Below are 21,178 nucleotides of genomic sequence, written 5' to 3' on the forward strand. Positions count from 1 at the left end.
AATGTCAGAAATTTAATTAACATTTTCATTAGCGTGTTCATCCACAGAAGAATGTCTGACACTTGTGTTGCAGGCAATATTGGCTCTGAACTTTCCTACACAGAGGTTGGCGTGTTCATCTCTTCTGATGGTGGCAATTCCTGGAGACAGGTACGTATTGCACAGCAAAGGAAAGCACCGAGCCTTTTGCTATTCTTCTGACTCTTCACTTCCCAGGGGAGTGGAGCACTCATGCAGTATTTTGTTTGCAGATCTTTGAGGAGGAGTACAACGTTTGGTTTCTGGACTGGGGAGGGGCACTAGTGGCCATGAAACACACGTCAGTGCCCATCCGGCACATGTGGTAAGGAAACTTGTTACTTTGAGAGGGTGCCAGTGTCTATAAAATGAGCAGGTGAAGTCATTCTTATCTATGTTTTACCCCAATTTTGGTTTTATTGATGAATATAATGATTATTGCACCATTTTATAAAGGTACTGGCTCCATACATAATCACCGACGATTACTCTTTGCACTGGTAATGTACTATGGGCCTCCAGGTGGGGTTTCTTTCCTACAGACACACATATACTAAGTCATCCTTTGGGCTTCAGGTATTTCTGAGAGGATGTGTCTCTCGTTTCTACATTTTGTTTACAGAATTTAACATTAATCTGGTAAGACTGATAAAGGGAGGGAGAGGAGAGGGCAGTAGGTGTAGATAAGGACAACAGAGATATGTTGCTAACCCCTCTAGTATTTGACTATCAATTTCCAGAGATACTGTGGTGGCAACTGATTAGAGTTGGAGGTGAAATAGGGCAAAATGTTTTTTCAGTTGAAGACACTGTTTTGCTATAAATGGGTTATAACAGCCTAAGCACTAAAGATACCACTCAAAATTATCCTCTTCTTCGCTCTTGCCCCTCTGACTCCTGCACCAGTTACACATTCTGAAATTCATAACTAACAACGTTTACAGAAAATGGCTGTGTTAGTACCACCTTCAATTTGGGGCTTGATTGACAGAGGGGCATATCTAATGGACTGACCCACCCAGCTTCTCATGTTGTTTAGAAGTGAATTAGTTAGAAATAGATTTCAGAAACAAGGTGTGTTCCTGTGTACAATACTGGGTTGTCTCTCAGCTTGATGGTGCTAAGCACATGTCTATTACTTTGCATGCAGAACAGGAAATGTGGTCTTCAGTCAAATAGAAAGAGAAGGCAATGGTGTTTGGCAGTAGTGATGAGGTGTTAAGGGCTCCTCTACCTGAGTCATTATTGTACAAAATCGTCCAGTGAAATTGCAATCATTCCAAATCTGGACACCTCAAGACAGGCTGACTTCACCCATTTACAAGGTCATGTTCTGGAGATGTACTTTGAAGACATTAACAGATACTTTTTCAATATAAAAAGCTTCTGGACTTAATGTTTCTGACCTGACAGATAACTCTGGGATGAATGCAACATAGATTTCTTTAAAAGTTTGAATATATTGCATTTGAGCCCATTTCTTTGCCACCTGAAGCAAAGAAATGACTGCTTTAGTCACAGTGTGATAGTGGACTGTTAACCATGGGACATATTGGCTCCATAACTGGACACACAGAGGAGAGCAGTAACAGGGCAGCCTCCAAAGGGTGAGCTGCAGACTCCAGTCTGTGCTGTGAATGTGTTGGGTGTGACTGGAAGCCTCTGATGGGTAACTCTGTTGTCATGGCTATAATTAAAGTGCTCTCAGGAAAGAGGACATCAGAACCATGTCCCAGTCTTCAGACCAAACCAAGGATGAGTCAAGGAAGGAGAAGTTTGTGATAGCCAGGGGTGGGTGTCACTAGCAGTGGGTGCATCAGACTGCACAGAGTTGAGCTCTGGAAGAGTGAAAGGTGAGCCCCTTACGGAAAATGCTACAAGTCATGTATTAACCATTAGTTACTGCATTATTCAAGCCAGGTGCAACTGTTTTAATTGTGTCTTTAATTTTGAAAGCTCTTCAGGCATAAAAAGCAGGTTACTACAAGTGCCTGTACTTACATATTGGGAAAGATTTGATCACAGGTTGACTTTTCATAGGAGCCGACAGCTCAGTTCACCTTTGTTTGCAGAGGCTCATTTCAGATGCTCTCTTTTCACAATATCTCCTGAAATGGTGCGTGCAGTTCTGAGTGCCCTACCCACTCTATTAAATGAGTAGTGATTTAGATTTGTTATCAATAAGCTCCAACAGGTTTCCTTCAAAACTGTACCCTTAGGGCTTTGGAATTTGCTTCATATTGCTTCAGTAGGCACCTGCTTTATGGGCAGGAGTGGAATAGATTAAAGGGTACATGTAAATCCATTAGTTCTCAGGCTGAGACATTGTACAATAAGTTTCATGCTGGAGAAAAGAGGGGCGGATAATTGAAAAGCTGAGAGAACTTTAGCTAAGCTAATGAAGCATGCTGTGCCCCAGAAGTTGAAATGCTATTTGGAGAGATAAGCATGCAAGCAGAACGCATACAAATGCACAGGTGTGTGGGAAGATACATACATTTAAATAAATAGATTTAGGGCAGATAATCCTTCTGTGTGCTGTTGTGCTCCCAGAGTTCTGTCTTAGGTGTAAAGTTCCTATTCTTGCACAGGTGCATTCTGAGACAGGTGAAGGTGTCTTGTTAAGTGACATGAGGGGCAGAGAGTTAGGGAATGGTGACTGCCAGTCTTGGCTTTGCACACTAGAGATCTGAGGTTGGTGTAACCCACGGTTTATAATACACACTACAGTGGCCTCTTGATCCTTTGGTGGTGTGTCAGATACTGTCCTACCTGCTTGGAGCAGGGGGGATTCAGTGTCCACCAAGAGTCTCCCAGACAGATCCAGGTGCTCAGATGCCTGTGTGTGCACACACTTTGAACATTCCTCACTCCCACAAATAAGCTAAATTTGCCTTTAAGTACTCATAAGGCTAGAGAGATTGTAGCTAATGCCATATGGCATTGATACAGGGATGGGTCAAAATGTCCTGTGGTGGTGAAAGCAATTTTCATGCATTCAGGCCAGGGTTGCATGTGCTCTGAGTGGTGCTTCATGCCAGGTGCTATTCCAGACCCAGAAACAGGTCTTGGCAAAGCCTCTTGATCCCTTGAGGTCTGATGTACAGCTGCATAAAGTATATACATGTCCTTATTGCCAGTGTTTATGCTTTCTAAAGCTTTGATCTTTAAAAGTCCATCAAGAGCATGAATTTAGTGGGCTGGGAAATGGCAAAGATTGGTGCTTGTCTGTAAATCCAGCTGCTGGAGCTTGCAGACCTTAGCCAACATTTAATTGCTACATTTGCTCTAGAGTAAGTCTTTTTATGTGTATAAATGTTGTCTACTTCTATCCCAGGGTGAGTTTTGATGAGGGAAGATCCTGGACTAAATACAGTTTCACATCAACACCACTTTTTGTGGATGGATCCCTCGTAGACCCTGGCATAGAGACCCAGATAATGACGTAAGTATAGCAGCTCCAATTTTAAATTGTGATGGCACAAGGGGTGCATGGAGATCCCCAAGTTCATGGTTACCTCATGATGTTCAGTGCAGTGTTGTGTAGCTGCACATGCAGTGTTTCATGAAGGCATGGTGCTGTTTTGTGGGTTTTGCTGGTGGCCACAGGCCTGGCTGGCATGTTCTTGCATCATGTGGCAAATAGATGATGGAGCCAAGCTCTTTCCAGCAGTGATAGGGGCTATAGCAAGGAGAGATGGTCCCAAGCTCTAGCCTGGGAGTTCACATAGAGCAGTAGATAGATCTGCTTCTCTGGAGAGTGGTGTAGCCTTGGTCAGGTTGCACCTAGTGACAACCAGGGGTCCTTTCTCATAATTACTGCTGAGGTTGCATTCCTTGGATCTGAAGGCCCAGGGACTGCAGTGCTCTTCAGAAGTCAGAGATCTGTATGGCTGTACCTCATGCCAGTTCTGTGCTTGCTCCAGTTGTGCAACATGACTGTCTTTTGAGATTGCTGGTGGGTATGAATATACCCCAACCTTGTTGCTTGCATTGTGGGCTGTACATCCAGTTTTAGCTCAAGATAAAAGTGTTCTCATTGTGCATATGCAGAGCTGAGCTCAGAATAACTTTCCTGTTCTGGGGTGTAGAATGGCTCACCCATACCATGGAAGGAAGAGCCTGGGATGGCGCTGATGGTGCTGGGACCTTACTCCTCCCAGGAGTGCTGAAGCACTGGATAAGGCTGGTGGAACCAGTGGAGTGATGTTGGCCCAAGAACAGGCCAGGATTTGAGTTTAACAACCAGGAAAGGGAAGTTTTTAGGTTCAAAGGAATTTTTAAGTAGTCATCTGACCTCTTGCACAGAGCAGATCAGAGCACTGTGCTCTGGGGCTCTGAACAAAGCGAGGACAAGATGCACTGCCTTCATTGGTTTCAGAAAAGCCTTCCTTACCTGTGTGTCTTTGAACTGGCTGAAACAGCTTTCTGAAAAACATCAGAAAGCAAGGTAGCTAAGATGCCTTAGACTGAGGCATGCCTGTGAAGCATACCTACCCTGGCATGAAGAAGTGCCTTTGGTTAATCACATCAGATCACACTGTTGCACCCCTCCAGTTCAGGGGTATTCATTATAAATTTCATCTTGCAGTCAATCTGCTTTTCTGCATCTGCACTTGAAGTTCCTGCACATTTTCACTGCTTGCAAGAGAAAAGAGATTCAGGTCAAGTTTATTTTCTTGTAGGCTTCAGTCCATCTGCATACTTATACAGCATAAATGTGTGGGTGGAGCTCATTGTTGGTGTCACAGGGAGTAAGAAACTGAGTGCCATCAGTTTCTGAGGAAGTTGGAACAGGGTAATAGCTGTGTGTCTTAGACATTTCTGCTACTGATTTGAATGTATTCCAACTGTGTTGTGTGTTTTGTGTTATGCTTTTCAAAACCAGCTCTACATCAGCTTTACACAAACAGAAGTGACCATGTTCCTATACTTGAAGTTGAGCTCAGCTGCAAGAGAGAAGCTGGGGAAAAATAATATTTTACTCTTCTAACAAATGGTCATTTAAACTGGCTTCTGTGCCATCTATGCCATGGCAGAAGAAATGTTTGGTGCTGTAGCCTTGGAGGGCTCAGGAAAGCATAGCTGACTCCTGTGCAGCACATCCATATCCCCTGTGATAAACTGTCTTAGGAAGGACAGGCTAAGTAATTATGGTTATACTTTACACAGCAGCACTCCTCTGCTTTATTCCCAAACAGTGCTGGAGCACAACAAGGCAGCCTCTGTGTCTGTCACAGACAGCCACTGAGATTTTATCAGGGTAGAGGTGGTGTCAGTTCTGGTGGCATTGCTCGCTTTTCCTTTATTCCTTAACAATGCCTTGGCTTTGACTTTTTTTTCTTCTTTTTTTTTTTTTTTTTTTTCAAAAAAGAAAGGTCCTTGTTTTGTAGAAGAGTATATCTGTGCATCTCTTGCCTTGCTATCTGCAAACATTGCCCTGTTTTTCCCTGTTTTTGCAAAGAGCAAAACTGAACAGCATATGATATACCTGTGAGCCTTTTCAGGAGACTGCTGTGAGCATCCTGTTGGGAAAACACATATGCCAGTTCCCAGCTAAAGACTAGAACCTGCAATTCTCTTCATTCTGAGCATTTTTTCTGCAAATGCAATGACAATGTGTAATTTTCTGTGTTGTTTAATATGGTGTTTTTCTGTGAAATTCTTCATGCAATGTGTGTCACTTTCCAGCTGCACACACGTGCAGACACATGCACACACATGTGCAGAGAGACAGAGCTGAACTCACATGAATCTGCACATCAGCACCTTCATTGAAATCAGTGGAGCTAATCAGTTGCAACTAGCTGTGGATTTAGGCCATTTGCTTTATAAATCAATGCAGTTTTCTTTTGAGATAAAAAATGCATTATAAATCTAAGGTTATTGTTATTTATATCTCAGTATTCTTCTGGTGGAGAATGTAGGAAGTGAGTTATCTTCCTGAATATCGTGTACTAGGTTTGTTGAGAACTTTTTCTTTTGAAATCTTTGCAGGCATATTACCATTATTATTGCAATTGCTATTGCTATTGTTATTGTCTTTATTATTACTGTCATCATTAGCAGTTTTAAAAACCATTCTTAATAGTCTGTAAAAGCCATACAAAGAAATTTCACATCACACTTGCGATGAATGTTCTGAGAAATTTCTATCCACGAAAGGAACTGAGGAGGAAAGAGCCTGTTTATAAAGCTGTATGTAAACCATTTCTATACAAACCACTTAGGTGCTTCTCCCAATGAGAATTTTAGTGAACTCATCTATAAGGGCAGTGTAGGGTAATGCTGAGCTTGTGGAAGATTTGGCTGAGAAGAAATCAATGTATTTCTATTGCTACTTGCCACCCCTGAACAAAGATTACACACGGTGGTTTGGAGGTGCATGGAATTCATGTTTGTGGGTAGAAACCCCAACAATTTCAAGAAGCTCATGAGAGGAGCACAACAGTCTGGGATTTGCATCCCAAACTGATCATAGGGTCTTAGACTTGAAGCAGCAGTGAGGCAGAGAGACCAAGGCTGTGGTCATATTTGTGTGCTGCCAAGCTGGGTAGGTTACTGGCTTTTAAAAGTTCGTCTCTCATCCCTGAAAATGCAGAATACTACATCTAGTGGTCTCAGCTGATTCCTGTTAGAAAAAATTTCTTCCATAGATTAGCATCAAAGTGTTCTGTGTTCACCCATTTAAAAAAAATAATATTCTGAGGGGAATGTGTATACATAGTCATTATACCCCAACTATTATTAAAATATTGCATTATTAACAATATTTTCATAATACTATTTTATTAAAATCAATATATCAGTAGAATGATATTTCCCAACCTTCATTTTTGTGCCACATGCTGTGAGAGGCTCTCTGGGCTGTTGAAAGGAGCAACCCTTTTAGCACACAATTTTGTACCACTTCATAGCTATTAAGTGAGCTTTTTCCATATCTGTCTTATTGTATGAGTATCCTAGGCTTTTTGTATCCTCTGTGCTTTCTGCTTTCTGCTGTGTATGTTGTCCTAAACAGTCCTAAAAAACTTGTCAGTATGGTAACATCCGTAACTTGCTTTATGAAGGGGCTTTATGTGATTCTGAATATCTAAGAGTAGTCTGAATTGGGAGCTGCTTTTAGTGGGGTGTCTGACAGGATGTCTTGCAGAGGTCTGTTCTAACCTAAATTATTCTATGATTCTGTATGGCTATAATGCTGCAAGAATTAATTATTTGTTTACCAGCTGGGGGGGCTCACTTAAGAATGTAGTTTTGTGATGCACAGGGAAGCATCACGAGACTGTGTGAGCTGGTCTGCCTTGAATGCTGCCTAACCAAAGTAAATCCACTGTCCTTCCTCCAGTCCTGGCTCATCATCTTCTGCAGTTCCTTTTGTTGTTGCTTTGACACATCTCTCATCTGACAAGAGAGTCAGTTCAGCTCCTTTAGTGCAGAGCTTTGTACCAAAGCACATTGTGGTGCTGGGTGCAGGTCTGGGGAAAAGGCTGCAGAACACACAGGGTCCTCTAGGAAAATAAATGTGTAAGGGTGGTGGCTTAGACATGTTCTCAGATGAATGCCTAGAATGCACTAGCCTTTTTGAAATCTGCAGGTTTCTATGGTCTGTGCTGTACCCCTCACTGTTAATTAGTGTATCTTTTAATGATGTCATGTTCTGATGGGTCAGATCTAACATTTCTGGATTGACAAGCCATAGGCACAGCACGTTACTTGTCTGACACTGTCAAACAAAGGAAAGGAATCACAATGCATTCCCCTTCTAGTCAGTTGTGATATATCCAAAGTAGTTTGTACCATTCACATCAGAGACAAGATGTTGTCATGGGTCCAGAGAAGGGCTTTATGCTGTTCCAGCTCTGACTCATAATTATTACCCCTGCCACTTCATCTCCTGTGCTAAGCATCTCTCCAAACCTATTTTAAGAGGAACAACCTTTTTGCTTCACAGCCCTGCATCATTTTAGTAGACTCATTATGTGTGTATGTGTGCAGACACTCATTTCCAGATGGGGATCATTAAGTTTCTCTGTACTGATAAATAAATATTTATGTCGACACACCCACATGTGTATATAAATTTCTATGTAGTTCTATGCATGTGAACTTAATGATCTCTATATATGTGTGTATGCATAATTGAGCATTAATATTTGCAGTGAGCTGAAAGTTGGTCTATCAACACTGCTGTGACTGCTGCCCTTGGCTATGTGTGTTAGGAAATGTTCCTGGTTGTAAATGAATAGGGTACAAGTCCTGGCCCTTTCCAACACCTTCTTGTTTATGTGGCCATGCAGCTTTACCAGAGATGAAATGGGAATAATTCTTTCTTTCCAAGAGACCCATAAAATTACTGGCAATCCATCATGGGTGGCAGAAGAGTGAGGAAGAATGAATAAGTAATTAAAAGATGTTGGAAATGTTGAGATGGGTGCCAGGGGAGGTTTAAGGTGAGAAAAAAAATATTAAGAGCACAGGCCACACTGTGTCAAACTAGAAGTCCCTCTATTTCAGTTGCATCTTCCAACAGTGGCAAGTACAGGATGCTAAAACTATATGTATTATACTAAATTATACTAAAAATATTATTACCTTATATACTTCTCACATTTATAGAGATTAACAAATAAGGAACTTTCTTGGCCAAACATGGTATTCTTTGTATTTCTAAGATATCCATGAGTTTTCCTATTTTTGAGAGTTTTCCTTCTAAATACTTTGAAAAGGTTTTAGCAGCCACCTTATCCTGTGGCCAGGAGTTCCATGAGTTACTCTTATTCTGAAGAACTGACTGTTGGAGACATCAACAAAGCAGATACAGGTATGAAGGCAATGTGGACAGATTCTGATTCACAATCAGCAGAGATTCAGCAAACTGGGGATGAGAAAAGGACAACAGCTCCCAGGTCCAAGCTCCCACTGAGTTCAAAGTTACATAGGAGCCAGGAGTAATTTTCCTGTCTTTGTCTGATAAGGTGATTATCATATTTTATCTTCAAGCAAGGCAACATCTGCTGCCTTTTGTTCAAGTCTTGCTGTTACATTAAATGCTAATACAGGAAAGAAAATTACAAGCTGACACAGTGTCCTTGAAGTATTCTGCCCCTTTGCCTAGGGGTAGGGAGCCATGGATCTGCCACCTCTGAGTGGGTGTACTGAGAAAAATGGAGGTGAAACCAGTGCTAAATAGTACCTTTGCTGGGACGAGGTCAGAGGAGCTTGTGTTCTCCCCCTGGTGCCAGGCTTTGCCCTCCACAGCCAGCACCTCTGCTTAGCAACATCAGCAAATGAGAGACAGTGTGAGTGGATGGCAAAACACCATGAGCTTGTTTTTCCTAGAAGGAATTGAGGCTCTTGTACAACGTGCCTGAAGAAAAGAGTCCGTGTTTGCCAATTCCCATGGCCCACAGGTACCTTTAAACTTTCCTGACATCAGTCTGGCCTTTTCACTTCACTCTGTGAGAAAAGAGAAAGAAACTGTCTGAAAAAAGCATAGAATCTTCTGCCACTTTGCTGCTGAGCCACACAGAAATTTGGCAAAGAGGGAATCTGGAAGAAAGATTTCACCAGCTCTCTAGAAAGCTAAATCCAACTTGCAGCTTCCAGTGCAGAAAATGAGACAGGGAGCTGTCGTGCTGAAAGATTCTGAACTTTCTCCTTATTTACCTTCACTTCCTCAGGGAACCAAGGCTGTCCATCCAGCCTGTGCATTCTTTCAGGGCTACCAGAACTGTGGACTTTTTTAAAAATCAGAGAGAAGATTTCAAAGCCTGGTTTATCCAAATTGCATGGGTACCATTCGATACTAGAAAAGACTGTTACATTTTAATTGTTCCTACAGTGGTTTTATCTCCCTTTTCAGTTTTCCTTTTCTTCTTCTGTTCAGTGCAATATTTGTTTGTGGTGCAATTGGCATTGTTATTAGCTATGGATTTTCCTGCAAGGCTCTGATGTGTCCTTGTGAGTTCAGTTTCTCTGTCCTCACTCAGGGGACTGTGCAGACTGCAGTGCACAAACCTATATAAGGACTCTTGATAATAGAATCCATGAAATTAAAGTGAATCTGTTAAAATAATGACTGCACACAGAAAAAAAAAGTAAAATTTTGAACTTGATCTGAGAAGAAAAATTCCAAGTACAATTATTAAGTAAGGAAACCAAAATGATTGAGAGGATATTGGCATTTGCCATAGTGAGCTGCATTCCTGTATCATCTGATCTAATTTCAAAACCTTCTGGAAGTAATTAATAGCTTGGACTTTGGGAGAAAATGATCAATCTGCTAATGGCATCAAGTGACTTCACAATGGACAAGAAAATGTGTGTTATAGGAATTTCCATTTTATTCCAGCAGATGATCAGTTTATACCCTGGAGTAAGAGAGTTGATTACCCATATCATTATCTTTGTTTGCAAGACTTAAAAACATTATTAATGACCCCAAGATTAATCAGTGTCACTTCCTCCTCCCATCTCCCTCTCTGCCAGAGGAGCAGTCTGTTTTTTAGCCTTTGGATCTCTGCATGAATTCACCTAAACAGTCCACAAGAAGCACAATATTGATTGTGCTGTTAATACTTGCAGAATGAGCTGAGGTCTTTCTGTGGCACCTGAAAGACAAATCAGGTGATGAGAACATCTGCTTAGAGTAATCTTTCTCAGACAGCACTGTGTGATTTATTTGACTTTAGGAAAAGGATGTGTGTGACCCAAGACCAGTTCCCAGCAGTTGCACCATGTACCTGGAAGATTCCTGGCAGGAGTCATAACACACGGAGAAGGCTTCGTGCTCTGTGGCACGTATTGTCCATCTCTGACTTTCTGGGGCAAACATTACTGTCACTGGAGTCAAGTGCTATTTATGGGCACTAGATGAAATACTATGCTAAAATAGTCAACTTCATCAGCTGTATTTTGCCAGTAGGGAAGTTGAGGGAGAACAAAGGACGTGCCCAGGGTCAGGCACTCAGCAGGCTGTCACTGAGAGAGCTTGGAATAATGCAGGTCTCCAGAGTCCCAGGTGGGAATCCCACTGTGCAGACTCTTCCCATTTCTTTGGGGGAGGGAGATGCTCAGTCATGTCTATAATGTTCAGACAAGGGCGATGGAGAGGTGAGCATGTGCGGGGAGGAGGACTAGAGAAAGGTGTGTTTACTTGAGGCTGGAATTTGCTGAAGTGAATAAAAGAAAGAAGCCCTTGCAGAAGGAGCCACAATGAGCAGCAGGCTGATAGATGATTTCTTTTCCCTAAATAAAAGGGCAAGTTTTGCCTGATGGCAATACAATCCAGATATTCTCATCTAGAGGCTCATGTGCTTTGTTTCCTGTGCTGCTAAGTAAGGGCAGATGGATCTTGGCCCTGTACTGACCTCCTGCCTGCAGCTGGGCTGGGCTGTATGAAGCACCCAGGCCTGATGGAGGGTGCACAGGAAGGGGCAGGATGCTGTGCACCCAGACATTCCTGAGTCTTTCACCTTTTTGTGAGAGCAAGACATGAAATATTCTGGTGCTCTGATCACACCAACTCTCAGGGGACTGAGAAGCTACATTGCCTTAGCACCTTTCCAGCTGAATCTCCCTGATGCTGCACAAGGAAAAGGGTGGCACAGCACACCAGCTTTTCTGGGAGCTTGAAGGCTCAGTGTTGGGTTGGCTGCAGAGTTCAGTCTGACAGATTTTTGATCACTGAACCGAATGAGTGTTGGAAAGCAGCTCTCCAGAGCTTCCTCTTCTGAGCCTTCTTCTCTGATATCCAGGCAAAGCTTGTCACTGTGCTTCACCTGTCACATGCATTTGGAGCTTATGTATTCTAAGGAATGGCTTCCACATTTGTATTGGACATTTCTGGTTGGAAATCTGCTGATTCATAGGATGAAAGGTTGAAATGATTGGATGTGTTGTGTTATCTGGCTTCTGGCAAAGCAGCAGCACCTGCCTCTGCTGAGACCACAGACCCATGAGGGGATGAAGCACTCACATTGCTGATAGCTGCCAGTATCTTTTCTAGAAAAGAGTGGCAGCATCTTCAGGTTTCAAGGCTGTCAGAAACTGGTTGTCTTTCATGAGTGCTTCGAAGAAAAGAAAGAACTCTTCTGAAAAACAGCATTAAAAATTAATATGCTTTCCCATCCCCCTTCCTAGGTGTCTCATACTCTGTTTCATGTTGCTGGAATTTCTTTTGAAGCAATTGTCATGTAAAGTTGTTTGAGAACATTGGTAATAAATTTTTTAGAGACCAAATTTCAAAAGGTTTAGTTTGTCATTCAGGAAGTTCTTATTTTGATAGCACTTCCTATTTGAAAAAATAATAACAAAAATCTGTGTCTCCCCCATTGCCTTATGCAGTGTTTGTGCAGCTAAAGGGGAAATTGAGTCCAAACTGTAGGGCTGCTTTGTAATTACATGTTCTGCAGATTACATACTAATTGCACTTGGCATTACTTGCTAACTGAAAGATCATGCTGTACCATGCCAATTGCAGTGGTTTTCCTCTTCTGCTAGCACTATAAAGGAACTGCACATTGAGCTGATGAATAATACCAGGACTGTTTTCCAAAGCTGAGGGAAAGGATCTGCCATGATTGTACTGTAGAATTTTTATTGCAAGGTTTTGGTTTTGATCTGTAATTCACAGAAACTCTTTGCCTGCCCCATCTCCCCTCTCTCTCCTGACCTGAAATCTGGCAGTGGTGCAGCTTTTCATGACCAGTTCAATATGGATTGCTGGTGGCCAACACTTTGAATTTCTTTGTTGTGGGTAACCTTGATGTCATGACATTCAGTTTCAGTGAAATGAACCACATCCCTCAGATTTAATTTGCAGGACAAATTCTGTGAAATTCTTGTGTGACTCTTCTCCTTGGGAAATAGAATACAGACCAAGATTTTCTTGAACAAATTTTTCCTGATGCACGCTGCTGTCTGGTGTTGGTACATTCTTGATAATTTCACTGTTGTTGTTTTTTTCTCCTGAATCTCCTGAATAGTATCAGTGGAAGGCCTCATACCTGACAGGATCTACTTAGATGGTCTAAATTAAACTAATTTGCACCAACTGAAAATCTAGATCCAAATGGATGGTGTTTTATTTGGAAGAAAATGCATCTCTTCTTTCTAGAAAAAAACCAAAACAAAATAGCTGTTTTTCTTACTTTATTTTGGTCCACAGACAGAAGTACAGCAGCCCTGAGTCATCACCCATTGCCCTCAGGCTATTGTTCCTAGTTGACAGGTCAGCCAAAAGCAACTGAATTAAAAGCTCCAAAGAGGCTCTTAGAAACCATATTTATTGTTTTGGAAAAAAATTAGACAATGTTTTTTGTTGGCAATTGCCTGCCTTTCCAGTGTCATCTTTCATTTTTTATGTTTCCTTTGTTTCCAGTCTCTTACTCCCTGCATCCTCTTGCCAGGCATGAGACAGTTTAACTCTCCCTCTCCTGCTCTCCCTAATTGCTGATTTGTGCTTTCAATTAAGTTCTACTTCCTTGTCTCAGTCCCTTTCTATCCAATTTCTTGTAGCTAGTAACCTCTTTTAATGCTAATTCCATCTAAATCCTAATAAAAAAAAAGGGAGATTACACAGCCCATTTGGTTTTCTCCAAAGTCATGATTTATGTTTGATTCATGGAGAGATAGTTCATCTATTCATAAATCTGGTCCCACCAGCACAACTTGCAACTGTTCCATTGCTGTTTGTGTGGCTTTGGCCCAGTCAGCTCAGCCTGCATGCAGGGGTTTGTCTCACTTTACTGCTACTGCCTTACATGGATTCAGATCCAGATTTCATAACAGGCCCTCTTCTTTGTGTGAAATTTTCAGCATTTTCTTTCATTGATTCAAAAGCTATAAATATCAACAAGTTAAGGAGGTACATCTATGTACCAAGACATTCTGTAAGTGTTCTCTGAGCCAGCAACTCTAGCACAGGCTCACCATTTCCCAGTAAATGGGGGACCAGGGTAGCCTGGTTTGTGGGGGGAAAAATCCCAAAGGAATCAAGGCAATTATGAGTGAGACAATATCTGTTAAGATTGGAGCAGCAGCAACATGTGCTCCTCTGCTGGACTTCAGAATGAGAAGGAGCACCTTCAGTTGTGGTGAATTACCTACTCACTGCTCCAGATCTGGGACTTCCTCTGGTTTCAGTGAGAGAAGAGCTTCCTCTCCAGGGACTGGAAAAATTAAAAAAAAACAAAACAAAACAAACCCCACAAAAACAAACAAACAAACAAAACCCCAAAAAACCCCAAACAAACAAACAAAAAACAAAAAAAACAAACCAAAACCCAGACCAACACATGCTTGTTTTCCTGCCAGGAGGTGATTCTTCCAGATTGTGCTTCATAGCACTTCTTGCCCATTCAATATCTACTTCTGGCACTACCTGTTAGATGCACAGATGTAAATAAAGAGGGATTTTAACTGAAGTCAGATAGTGATCTTACTTGACTTTCTTCCTTTCTACATTCTCTAAACAAAAGCACAGATTTAGGTCAGCTGAAGTATTCACTAATTTGGTTGATTTTACTATTGGGGATTTTTTTGCTTGCTAAGGCACTTCTCTGCAAGCATTTTTCTTTTAAAATGAAAGGAAATAAAAATCAAGGTTGGTTTCAGGCTTTTATAAATGAAACAGTCTATTTATGATGACACTGCAATTAGCTTTTCTCTCGGTATTATCAATTAAAGTATATGTTTGGCTCTTTTTCCGTAGTTCTGGCTTTACTTTTCTGTTGATCCATCCATCTGCTTCTGTAGTTCATCTCAAAAGATGCTGTCTACTAAATATATCCTTTTGCTTTCATTTTATTTTTAGTTATTAAAAATGCTAACAGTCTATTCTGTGGGGCCTAATCTTGTTAAAATCTGGCTTCAGAGGTCCCTAAGGTACATTGAGAGAAGCAAAAAACCACCCAAACTTTTCATGTCTCTCACCTTGTGGATGTCCAGTGAAGGAAAACTGCCTCAGAAAGGAGGGTACTTTTGCTGTTAGGTGTTATCAGCTTCTTCCTTCCATGGCATCTCCAGTCCTCTGTCTCAGTGCTGGCACATCTGAGGTCAGCAGGTGTCACACACAAAGGAGCTGGGAGGGCTGGTGAAGGGAAAATCTTCCTTCTTTTTCCAGACCAGACCAGCCCAGTACAGGCAGCTTCAGTGCTTGCTTGCTCCATGTGATGTCCTACCAGTCTACTTCAGAAATTATAGAAGAAGACTTGATGTAGGCAGGAGAATTTCCATTTTAATAGCTGGCTGGGCAGCTCATCTGAAACTGCCAGCAGGGATAGATCCACATGGATACAGGCAATGCCTTTCCTGTGGGAGCTGTTACTTGAGGAAGTCTGTTTCTCACACCATGAGCAGGAACAGGGATTGAATCTATGGACTAGAGGCAGGTGAGTTATCTTGTGACCCTCAATTCATTCTGTTGACCTGGCAGGAATGAGCAGTATTGAATTACATAAAAAACACAGCTATCAGCAATACAAGGGATGATAAGGCAAAAGCAAAGAGAACATTGTATAAATGTAAAAAGCCTTTTAAAAAGCTCCTGCACAAGGTTATCCAGGCAGTGTACACTGCATTTGTAAGCTACTGTGTATTTAAAAAATTAATGAAAGATATAATTATAGCAGCATTAGCAATGATCATTTCTAAAATGACTCCATCATGAAACTGTAAGCATTTCAGAATTGATTTCCATGTTTCTAATAGGTTTCTGCAAATTAATGACATCCAGCCCTGGCAATAAAAGCCTTGCCTTGTTTCTCCAAAGAAAGGATTGGGAAGCATTTTCTGTTTTCTTAACAATGATTTCACTGTCAGCTATGCATAGAGCCAGTTGAGAAGATGCTGTCCTATTAGATAAGATTTCATGTGGAATTGTAACTCAGAGGGGTAGAACAAAATCTATGCAGTCTAAAGCCAGTAAATTACCATTCTATGTCTTAGGTTGGAGAACCTTTTTAAAATTGAGCTTAGTCAGAAAACCGACCCCATCTAAATGCCATCTGCGCTCTTGTATTTATTGCTTCTCAAGGACTTCCACATGAGACTGCTTATATGGAAGAATCAAAATATACCTTCTTTGTTGGCTTCTCAAAGCTGGACCTTGAAAATCCAGCTCTCTTGTTTTCTATGCTTGCAACAAGCAATTAAGAGCTTTCAGTTAGACCACGGTAGGCAAAGTTATTGAAGCAAAATTTATAGTACCCCATTTCCTTTCTCCCTGTATTATCTTGATAGTTTGCCTGTTTTATTAAAAAAAAAAAATCACCTCCCTTATTTAGTGACCAAAGTAAATGGGAAATGAAGGCACATGGGAATCAGATAAATTGAATGATCTTCAAAGAAATGTGAGGACTCACCAGTTGAGTAGGGAAAAATAAGGCCCCACCAATCTCTTTTTGCATCTCTTTCCTTGGAACTTGTTTCTTTGCACTTGATATAGAAACCAATATGGAGGAACTGAAGCATTGAGTGCCAAGCACTTATTGATAGCTGGACACTATGAGTTTTAAAATCTTGTAGCTCTTTACTGTCTGCCCAAGCTTCTATTGGACCTGGCCGCCTCAAAATAGATATGGTGGGAGAGGTCCTGTGCATGCACCTTGGCCAACTATGGAAAAACATCCAGTGATGTCATTCATTAAACTGAGGAAGTGGAGCTCAGCTGCAACACCTGGTTTTGCTCAGTTGGGGTTTGTGCCCTGCTATTGTTTGTTTAGCTCTTTTCAATCTTCACAATGAAGACTTTCATCCCTTTCCAAGGAAAGCTGCTTGATAGAACCTCAGAACACCAAAGATCACATAGCACTCTCCTCCATTCCTTGTATTTGCTAATAGAAACTGATAGAAGTTTCAAATGTGTAACAAATTCATCTTGAGCTGTCACACCACGTTCCTGGCATTGGCTAATGAAGCCATGCTGTAGGTGGCATTTGGCATTGGCGAGCCGGGGACAGGTGCTTGGTGGCTTCTCTGGTGCTCTTATCTCAGAAATCTCTTCCACAATGATTGATTAGCCTTAACCAAGAGCTTTTATTACCAAGGGGAGGGTGGAGTAGAGAATAGTTTCAGTTAGGAATCAGCTGACCCAGAACCATCGCTGCAGCACAGAGCAAAACCTCTCTCTGTTAACACTGCTCTAATTCCATTTAGTGTAGCATTGTTTCCATCTAAATTATAGCAATTATACACAAAGATCATCTTTGAAATCATTTAATTAAAGAGTATCTGATGTTCTGTGCTTTTGGAATGCCAATATGTTGCCTTCCTCTTAGAAAACCTTGGGTTTTTTTATTAATTATCGTGGAATAATTTCCATGTCAGAAGGAATTGTTTAAAAGCTTTTAAAAATGGATTTAAAAATCAAGTAATTCTGGTGTATTTTTGTAAACCACAAAGAAACCTTTTTCCCTCCTGATGGACAGTTAGCTAAGGGACAATCTGAGGAGCAAGATTTTCATTTTAGATGCATTGATTTGCAAAGTGTTGGATTTCTCCAGCCCTGTCTTCTTCTGGGTTTATGCCACTGTTTCTCTTTGGTCATGTTTCTTTTGCTGTGTTTTCCACGTAATAAGCACCAAATCATATACTGGTGTAAATCTGCTGGACTAAAAGATTTCTGCTTGCTGCATTGCTATTTTGCAGGGACTGATGTTTTAGTCATGCAGCACAAACAAGGTTTGTGCTGAAAGCCCATGGGACATACCCAGTGCCAAGGAAAAGTGGGGAGGGAATCTGCAGTTAGAATTCCTATTGAGTACAGTTTTGGAGGCCTTCTGCATCCCCCCACCATGCTCCTTCCCGCTCCTCCCTTCTCCCTCCTGCTCCTAGTGCTCTGGCACCCCATACTGCTTTGGTTTCTGTGAGTTTATCTTGGTCCAGGGTGAGCCTTCTGTGCTGAGGAACAGGAATTGCAGCTTCTCCTGTAGCATGGCCTGCATGCCATGGTGTTTCCTATCATTGATACCCTGCAATTAGGACTACAGTAAGAATGGGTCTGGACAGCCAGCAACAATCCACCTAATAAATCCATTTTACCAGACGAGTCCTTCCTCACTTGCTCACTCCTAACCTGAGCCACTTGTTCATGACAGCACACAGGTTCTGCTTGTCAGCTCAGTGGAGCTCCTCTGTGAGGCAGAACTTAGATATAGACAGGTGTCCACAGCAAACCCACCACTCCATACCCTCAGATATTGCCCACCCACCATTGTATCTCTGATCCCCATGAGCTGAGACAGGTCTCCAGGGGAGAGCATGATTGATTCCTGGGTGGTTGTTGTTTCATGGAGAACAGCAAAATGAAGAGCAATTTTGGTGCAGACTAGAGAAGGAGTGAGTGGAGAGCCAACAACTCAGTGTGATTATAGTGTAAACCAAGATCAACTAGAATAAATAATGGCAGCACACTGGGGGCACAGCAGGATCTGAATTACAGTCAGTGTGGGGAAGTCTTGTTTTCTGCTTCTCTTTTGATTTCATAGGAAAATTTGTAAATCTTGTCTTTCTCTTTCTTTGTTAGTCTGGAATAATTAGAACAAAACTTTTAATCACGTAAGCGGCTTGGGTAAAAATAGATTAGTGAAAGACTTGGAATAGTAAAAAAGTAACATTTACTGTCCTCTAAAGATTGCAATAAGGGTGATTAGACTTGGGTTCCATTTTGCTGGATGGGGAAGCCTGTGTAGGTCTCCCCCTGGTCAGGGGAAGACCTTCCTACACAGGCTGTGTATGAGTGTCAGGAAAAGGCTAAACACTACTGGGATGTTGTAAGAACAGGAAAATATTGTTCATGACTGAATACCATTTTCTGGCATTAAGCTCCAACACTGTGTATAGGTTTCTGCAGCATGAGATGTTATTTGCTGAATGGAAGTATGAGTCTGGCTGACTCTTTCTTTTCTTTTGTCTCCCCTGCTCAGAGTTTTTGGGCACTTCAGCCTCCGTTCTGAGTGGCAGCTGGTCAAGGTGGATTACAAGTCTCTCTTCAGCCGCAGGTGTACCAAGGATGACTACCAGACCTGGCATCTGCACAATCAGGTATCCCCACTCTCCATTGGTGGGGTTCCTTTTCCCCTGCTCTGTGTTTCCAGGTGGGAATGCAGTTGTTCTTTACATCAAAGCATATGGATGTTTTTATTTTGCATCCTTTGAAGAATGTGCATGAATAAACATGGGGCCTGGTATCTATGGGCAAGCTCAGGAGATTACCTTCTATTTTTAGGAATATAATCCATTGCACCAGCTGGATCTTTTTGGCCTCAATGCTTAGGGCAGTGTAAAATGACACCTTATGATTGAATTGTAGATGATACTGAATTCTTTGTAGCTCTGTCACTGACTCATGAAAATAATTTTGTTTCAGTTTGCCTCTTATTTCCCCTACTCAAAAATGAAAATAAAAACATTTATTCATCCTGCAGGTCCTGCAGGTATCTGTAAAACCCTTGAATATCTGTAAAACCCTTGAATCTGAAAAGCTCTTGAATAAAAGACACCAGAGAAAACCCGATTATTTCTTTCTACTCAAGGATACATGCTTTGTTTTTCATACACTGGCTTATTTTCATGCTGGATATATTTAGGTCCTGAAGGAACTATAACTGAGAGGTCAATAACCTCTGCAAATTACTTATGGGTTACTGACTACCACTATGATGTCCCACAGCCTGCAGGGTAGCATAACTAGAGCCAGAACCATTGGCACTGTGGCAGTCCTGAATGAAATCCATGAATGAGAAATGAACATTAATTTGGCAAGGATAAGATAATTGAAGTTGTAGAATTGAATAAATGAAAATAATTGAAATGAAAGAAAAGGGAAGACATATCTGTAACCACGCAGCAATCTTGGGAATCACTGTTAATAGGGAAGAGAAGCATTACAATTAGGTGTTGTCTTTTTTCTTACTTCTATGCAGACAAAATACTTCTGCAAAATAGAAAATTCTGTTTATAGCAACTCACCTAGATATCAAATGTTTGTTTTAGATTACCTACTCCCAGTAGTGTTCTTGAAAACCTTTACATTCAAAAAGTCCAGTGAAACACACATCAAAATTGACTTTATCTGACATATGGAAAAAACCCTGGCCTACACCCCCATTGTCTTTTCAGGATAATTCGTAGGACTAGATATTGGTGGATGCCTTCTGGAAGGTGAGATAAGTGGGTGTGATGGCTTGGGCATCCAGGCATTTTGGGCACATTGTCATTGGCATCCCAACTCAATGCTGAGCACACTGTGCTCAGGAGTCCTCCCAAGGAGAGTTTTGATTTTGCAAAGAAACGAAAGAGAGCAGGACTGTAACTCCCCACCCTCCCAGAGATAAATGCTTGTTTTAATTGCCTTTTGTGTCTTTTGAAAAAGTGCTCCATCCAGTACAACTGTGTTTCTCCTCTTGTTCCTTGGCCAATGCAGGGGGAGCCTTGTGTCATGGGGGAGAGGAAGATTTATAAAAAGCGCAAGCCTGGAGCCCAGTGTTCCCTAGGTCGGGACTATTCCCAAACTGTGGTGTCTGAACCATGTGTCTGTGGCCAAGGAGACTTTGAGTGGTGAGTATGTGACTCTGGGGACTTGTGCAGGGGCTGTGTTTTTGTCCTGAAATACTACCCAGACAGAAAACCTTGCAGAAGAAGTGAGTCTCATGCAGCTTTATAGCTGTGATCATACCATATAGCAGAACTGTGACCCCCAAACCTGCTGAGTGAAGGAAGCTTCCCCTTCATCTGCAGGAAATATTTGTTCATTTCCATGAGAAATCCAAGCCTGGAATTCAAAAGCAAAATAATTGCAAGTACTGGTGGACGTTTTATGTCTGTCATTCCCGAATAGTGACAGCCAGGACTTTTCTGGTCCAAAATATATTCATTTCAGAAGAGGGAGGGTATTTCTCTCCCAAGGTCATTGACTTCCTAGGGGGCAAGCCAGCAAAACATGCACATTTTAATCATTATTCTTTTGAATAGATGGGAACAGTTTATTGCTTCTTAACAATGTTTTATTGAGAAATTTCTGAAAGGGCTTCTGTGACATGACTGTACAGCCCACCCTTGTCAGATATAACTACTTGTTTTGCATAAATATTGGTGTTTCTAACTTAATGGGACCATAATTTTCAAATTGCTTTAAGGTCACTTTGAAAGCAGCTTA

General features: G+C 41.5%; 1 protein-coding gene across 1 annotated transcript in view; it reads left to right on the top strand.

Moving 5' to 3' along the window:
- Window positions 1-21,178, top strand: part of SORCS3 (sortilin related VPS10 domain containing receptor 3) — a 266,957-nt gene that overhangs the window by 211,426 nt on the left and 34,353 nt on the right. The window contains exons 12-16 of the mRNA XM_071446466.1: window positions 74-150; window positions 252-343; window positions 3,356-3,463; window positions 18,948-19,065; window positions 20,447-20,580. Coding sequence (XP_071302567.1) covers window positions 74-150; window positions 252-343; window positions 3,356-3,463; window positions 18,948-19,065; window positions 20,447-20,580 — 529 coding nt within the window. The remainder of the gene's footprint in view (window positions 1-73; window positions 151-251; window positions 344-3,355; window positions 3,464-18,947; window positions 19,066-20,446; window positions 20,581-21,178) is intronic.

This window comes from Agelaius tricolor, unplaced genomic scaffold (assembly GCF_023055355.1).
Source record: "Agelaius tricolor isolate 1412-34295 unplaced genomic scaffold, bAgeTri1.0.p SCAF_22, whole genome shotgun sequence".
In the NCBI taxonomy this organism is placed as follows: Eukaryota; Metazoa; Chordata; class Aves; order Passeriformes; family Icteridae; genus Agelaius; species Agelaius tricolor.